Source organism: Vicia villosa, unplaced genomic scaffold (assembly GCF_029867415.1).
Source record: "Vicia villosa cultivar HV-30 ecotype Madison, WI unplaced genomic scaffold, Vvil1.0 ctg.002202F_1_1, whole genome shotgun sequence".
In the NCBI taxonomy this organism is placed as follows: domain Eukaryota; kingdom Viridiplantae; phylum Streptophyta; class Magnoliopsida; order Fabales; family Fabaceae; genus Vicia; species Vicia villosa.
This window is the reverse complement of record NW_026705864.1, coordinates 40,947-47,544: the sequence shown is the minus strand read 5'-3', so window position 1 is coordinate 47,544 and position 6,598 is coordinate 40,947. Positions and strand designations below refer to the sequence as shown.

Genomic DNA, 6,598 nt, shown 5'->3' with positions numbered 1-6,598 from the left:
TTTCATTTCCAGAGCCTACTTTCCAATTTCATTTTCAGAGCCTGATTTCCAATCTTAGAAATTCAATGCCTGAATAAAATTCTTTCACAGCCTGGTTGTTTAAATTTGGATAATGAATTCAGGGCCTGGTTGTTTGAATAATACCTTTGAAGAGACTCAGAGCCTGATTATGAATAACATCTTCTTAGAATCTGATTCCAACATATTTGTTGTTAATCACTTTTTAGAGCCTGATTACAATAAGAGTTCATGATATCCTGAAAAACAAAATCATTTCTAATAGAAACAAAAGTTTTATGTGAGGTTAGAAAATGTGAGCAATTTCATTTCAGGAATTTGATTATAATCATCAAAATTTTGATTTCAGATATCACTCCCCCTTTTTGTCATAATAAAAAGTTAATTATGTGTGAGAAACATAAAACATAGGAAGCAAGAACTGAGACTAAAGGTCAAGAACGATAGATAAAGCTTCATTGATGATGAAAGGGAGTACAAACAAACAAAAAAAATACAAAGATACAAACTATACTTTAAAGACATCACAACTTTCATCAAGCAAAACATTTCCACTTGTGAATTCTTTTCGTCAAAGAATTATGATAACCTCAGGTTCTTCAAATAAAGCGGATAGGACACGTCCATAAGGGATGAAAGACTCTTGAGAATTTCTGGAAGCCAGGATGGATTCTTTCAGATGATTGAAGATAATGGCTGGCAGATTGACTGGAATGCATTTTTTAAGGCAGAAAATAAGAAACTTATCCCTTGAGGATAAAACATTGAGACATTCTTTTATAGGATGAAGGTTTGCTAGAATGAACCGAAACAATATTCTAGCTAGAGGTTTTAGATTATCTGGATTGTGTAATGCACGCCTGAAGGTACTGAAGTAATTTAGAACAACAGTGATAGCCATATGATTAAAGCTTCTATGATCATACGAATCAAGTTCAGATGGACACCCAATAGCTTCAACAATAGAGGATTGAGAGATCATAAAAGGAATACCATATATACATGAAGTAATACGACTGCCATCACTGCTAACAGATGCGTAAAGCCAAAAGGTCTTCACAATGTTAGGATAGATGGAACCTCGAAGTATTGCAGTATATCCTGACCAAACCTGATTTTCTAAACAAATGCTGATGAGATTGTCATCATTCACAATACTAGGGCGTTTCTCACAGATGACTTCAAGAAAATTTTCATCTCCGTGAAATGTTTTAACAGCTATAAGAAGGAAAAGTTAGACAGGAAGTAAAAGAGAGAATAAAGTCTAAAAATGGAGAAGAGACTTTGAAGGATGACGGATTTAAATATTCAACAAGGGAACGATTGAGTTATTGCAGAGTACTCAAAAGATATCCAAGACAATTAATGTCAGATGAAAAAGAAAACATGACTTCTCATATTTAAAGGATAAGTATTCCTTACCTTTCTTTTCTGAAACTTTACCTGATTATGTACAAAATGATATCATCAAAGTACATAGTTTTGTCATAATAATAAAGGGGGAGATTGTTAGAACAAGATTTCGTTCTGCAATATATCTCTGAGTTTTAATGATAATGTCGCGGGGAAAAATCGTTGTCTTTTTTCGGGATGAGACACCTGATGCCTTCTTTGGGCTCGAGTGCTCAAAAAATGATTTTTCTTTTGTACCGACCAAACTTTTTATTGTTTCCAAAGTAGGAAAAGGAAAAAAGCTGCAATAACCTAAAAGTGGGGGGAGAGATCTTGGGTAAGAGGGTTGGTTATACGAAGGGAAGGTATTAGCACCCAACGTATCTATAGTACTCTATAGGTTTCTTTGCTTTGTTTTTCATTCCATATTATTGAGAGGTTCTTGTGAAATAGGTGGGACCTAAGGTGTTTGTTTGATTATGCTCGCAAAGATCATCGCGATCCTCTGCATACATATCCCTTAGAGGGAATCAGAGCATCTGTAGCTCGGGGTCTACGGGTGCTAAGGTTTGAATGGTTTTTTTTGTTTTATTTTGCTCGCCAAGGATCGACCTTGTGCCTACGTATTCTCAAAGGGATGTTGAGAAAGTCAGAGCAATCGTAGTTCCCACTTATGCTAGTGGAAGCAAAGGATAAGAGACAAATGTCATCTAAATGTTCGATGTATCTAATCTATATCATCACATACATCTGTTTGTTTTTTGTTTGAAAATCTTTTCATTATAAGCCCTGGGCCATGCCGCTTATGGTGCTTAGAATGATAAAGATGTTTTTGTTGTTTAACCAGCCTTGTGGCAAAAACTTTCAATGAAGTCAGCCTTGTGACAAAAAGTTTTGATTAATCAGCCAGCCTTGTGGCAAAAGTTTCAATGAAGTCAGCCTTGTGACAAAAACTTTGATTAATCAGCCAGTATGGTGGCAAAACGGTTTGATTGATTAGCCAGCCTTGTGGCGAAAAGAAGTTTGATTGATTAGCCAGCCTTGTGGCAAAAAAGTTTGATAAATTGATTGATTGATTGTTTGTGATGATATAGAAGAGATACTCCTATCATAGAGATGATAAATGTCTAATCTCCTAGGGTATTTGATTTGGATATTGGGGATGCTTATAAGAAGCCCGTGGGTCCTTGTACGAAGCCCAAGAGGAGGCTATCCGAGGGTCCTTGCATTGTAAGCCTAAGAGGAGGCTATGGGAGGGACAATCCAGGGTCCTTGCATTGTAAGCCCAAGAGGAGGCTATGGGAGGGTCACTCGTTTGTACAAAGCCCAAGGGGAGGCATGGTGTAGTTGGTCTGAGCTCTTAGAGCGATTTCACCGGGAAACCATACTCTATGTCCTAACCTAAACTAGTGGAGATTCTTTGCACGAAGCCCAATAAGAGGCTATGGGGAACCTAGTGTTGTACTAAGTTGAACAAGCACACATATCACACATATGAACAAACATGAACAAGTATGAACAAACATGAACAAACATGAACAAGTTATGAATAATTATATATATATATGACAAAGTGTGTGTATATAATGGAGTTTATGAAGGAAATATACATGTAAGCATGATCCATTTGTATACACGGGGGCTCGAGACTTATACTCGGGGAAAGACCCACTTGAATTTATTCAAAGCTATGTAAACAGGTATTCACAAAAGGGCTTGGGACTTATACCTACATGGAGGCCCATGGTATTTTTGGGAAGATTTAAAGAAACCTTCATTTTTGGTTTGTTATTCAAAGTTAAAAACAGATCAAGATATGTACAAAAATGTGTACAATGAAATACCTAATTTCATGTACAGGAATGGGTATGTACAAAAGGGCTTTGGACTTATACCTACGTGGAGGCCCATGTTTTATTTACAAAACATGGTTGATTGTTTATTTACAGACGCGTTGTTTGAAAAACTGTTTGAAAGTTTTTTTGAAAGAGTTTTCTATATAAAGAAAAACTTGTATAAAAGGAAAAAAGGAGTGGGTCTTATACTTTCTAATATTCGAGAGGCCCCACTTCGTTTTGAAAATGAGTTGCATGATTTGAAAGTGAATTGATTACTGTTGTGAAAACAGTTGATTGAGTTTTAGGCTTACCTCGAAGAATGAGAAAATTGGATTTCTGAGTTTGAGGTGTTACCGTGATCCTCAAGTGGTATGCTTGGAATAAATTAGGAATTCAACAAATGTTAAGCATCCTCACCAGCAGAAAAGAATGTCGAATAAGTTCACAGCTTTCAGCATTCCATGATCATCCAGTAATTGTTTAAGGAATTCTACAACAAATGGGAGACCAAACAAAACAGACAAATCCAAAAGACAACAGAGAAATAATCTCGAAGTCTTGGATGAAGTGAGAAAATTCAAGTGATGTGCAATAATAATCAAATAGAAATTTAAATGATTAACTACACAAGATAACATGAAAATATTAAATTCAAAAGAAAATTAATTCTAAAACAAGATATTTTTGTGATTTTTTTATGAAAAGAGAAAATAATTAGAAAACATAAACTAAAATATGCATCTAATATATTTTTTGTTGTTTTTTATGAGAAGAAGAAAATAATTAGAAACATAAATAAAAATATGTATCTAATATATTTTTGGAGTTTTTAAATAAGGATTAGAAAAGAAATTAAAATCCTATATCTAATTAAAACATTAAGTCTTTTTATGAAAATATAAAATTAAAGAGATAATTATAAAAAAAACTAGTGATGGGCCAGGGGTGCTGAAATCAGATGGGAGGTGAGCCCAATTGCTGAAAACTGAAAATAATTAAAAAAAAAAAGAAGCTGGGCCGGACCGGGTCGGGTCAGGATGACCCGGATCCGCCCAAACTCTAGTAAACAAGAGATGGGTTAGTGAAACCCTAAATCAACACAAGAGGGCCAGCAGCGCCTCTTTCTTCCTTTCGTATTTTTCACGAGTTTTTTCTGGTTTGTGAACAAACAACAACAACAGAATCATCTCTTCCACTCCATTGATTCGTGAAAAAAAACAAACTCAAACCTCTTCCTCAATTTCTCTCGCTCTCTCCGATCCGCTCTCGGTGCTCACTCTCCGAACAACAACTTTTCTCTCGGAGCAACAACAATGGCAGCTCCCACGCTCTCTCGGTTTCACTCTCGTTTGCTCTCTGCTAGCGGTTTTTTTCTTTCTATCGCGAGTTCTCTCTGTTGCGAACAACAACAGTTTTTGTTGGGTTCTCGCTCTCGATTGCTATCTGTTTTCTTTCTTTCGTGATAACAGTAACAACAGTTGTGATTGCTCTCTTAATTTTAACAATAACAGTAACTTCCAGCGGCCATGGAGGAGCTTGAAGAAGTTCACACTGCAAGGGTACTTTAATCTCTCAACAGAAACAAACACTCGATTTCAATGATTCTCACACGGAAGAACAGCAGGGGACGTGAAATTCCAGGTAAGTTTCCTTCTTAAATTTCATTTTTTTTTGTTCTTTTTAATGATAAGTCAGTGACATCCCTCTCTTTCTATTTCGAATTGGCTCGCAGTGCACAACAACAACAGCTCACGCTTTTGGTTTCTCACGATGGAGGTGAATGATTTTCGGCCATAGGAAGAGAATCAGAGGAAATTCCAGGTATCACCTCAATTTGTTTGTAATTTCGGTAGCAACAGTGAATCATACTCTCTCTACTTTTGATTTTCAGAACAACAGCAAAAATTGAGTGTGAAAGTGGAAGCTACTTACTTGCGGCAAGGAGGTGTTTGCCGGATTTTGTGTTGAAGGTATGTTCTTTGATTGCTACTGCTTTCTGTGAATCATTGTTGTTGATGCTGTCTTAAAATGAACCGCAAGTTTTGTCTTTGCCTCTGCTTTTGTTTTCACTTACAGCACCTATGATTTTTTTCAGTGGCCATGGGATCTTACCTCGACGAGAAGAGCTTACCGTATAACTCGGTTTCTTTCACAAACAGAGGTAGAGACCCAAGTGTGCTTTACTCAGTTTCGTTCTCCATGACACAATTTGCTTGACATAATAACATATGCTTTCTCTTTTTTCTGGAAATTTTGTTTTAACAGAGAAACATGTTCATAACAATATTGAGATTAAGAGTGAAATTGACTTACCTACGGCGAGGAGAGTTTCTCCGGATTATCGTTGAGGTATGTGTTGACTCCTCTATTGTTACTAACAATCTTAAATTGTTACTAACAATTTCTCTAACAACCTTGCTTGTTGTAGGCTTTTGATGAAGATGGCCACCACCTCTTTGGATATTAGGGAGACTTGAAGATGGACTTCAAGTTGGAACTCTCCACCAAGGTATGAAGAATTTCTTCTTCACTCCCCTTCAAGAAACTATGTAACTAGAAACTCTTATTTTTCAAGTAGTTTTCTTTGATTTGAAGAATTTCTCCTTCTCACAAAGAAACATGAAAACTATAAGAGAAGAGGAAGAAGTGAGAAAGCTAGTAGTATAGTAGCTTTGGTGTCATTAACTTGGAAGAAAACACTTCTATTTATAGGAAAAACTTAGGGATATGTTAGGAATTAAGAAGCTTGATTGGGAGGTTATAGTCATCTCAAGAATGAGAATAAGAATAAGAATATATTCTTCATCATTGTAAGAATAAGAATAAGAATAAGAATAAGAATATATTCCTTATGTCATTATCCTTGTGACAAATAAGCCATGTGGGTAAATTTTTATGTCATTTTATGATATCTCTAAGTTGTAGAATTTTATGACATAAAAATCTCTCTTTGACATTCTTTGACTTTTGCTAATTTCACCCCTCTTTTGTTTTCTTTTTCATGTCACATGAGAACTCTTGAAGAAAGAATGAAGAATCTTGAACTTGAAGAATGAAGACTTTGAAGATTGAAGAATTCAAGAATGTCTTTGAAGTTTTATTTTTCTTTTTTCTTGTAATTCCAACTTTGTATGAATGAAACTTTGTAATTCTTGAATTTTAAATAAAGTCCCTTCATTTGTAATTCATTTATTCCATGTAAAAAAAATCATTTGTGAATGCTTGAATTTCTTGTTAGAGCTTGAATGAAGTTACTATTCTTGAATGATCTTGAATTGAATTTGAATTCCTTTTGAATGTTGAAAATTTGAATGAACCCTTTTTGAAAGGAATTGGTAGAATATCCTTGA

General features: G+C 35.3%; 1 protein-coding gene across 3 annotated transcripts; it reads left to right on the top strand.

The window, feature by feature from the left end:
- Positions 1–4,362: 4,362 nt before the first annotated feature.
- Positions 4,363–5,799, top strand: LOC131638173 (uncharacterized). 3 transcript variants are annotated; one of them, XM_058908720.1, is made up of 6 exons: positions 4,363–4,889; positions 4,981–5,069; positions 5,140–5,218; positions 5,344–5,409; positions 5,514–5,597; positions 5,677–5,799. In XM_058908720.1, exons 2-6 carry the CDS (start codon positions 5,029–5,031, stop codon positions 5,713–5,715), a joined length of 309 nt encoding a protein of 102 aa, XP_058764703.1. In that variant the 5' UTR covers positions 4,363–4,889; positions 4,981–5,028; the 3' UTR covers positions 5,716–5,799. The 3 variants fall into 3 exon arrangements, with proteins under 3 accessions (XP_058764703.1, XP_058764702.1, XP_058764701.1); XM_058908719.1 differs by having other exon boundaries at positions 4,363–4,665; positions 4,760–4,889; positions 5,514–5,794; XM_058908718.1 differs by having other exon boundaries at positions 5,514–5,794.
- Positions 5,800–6,598: the final 799 nt, after the last annotated feature.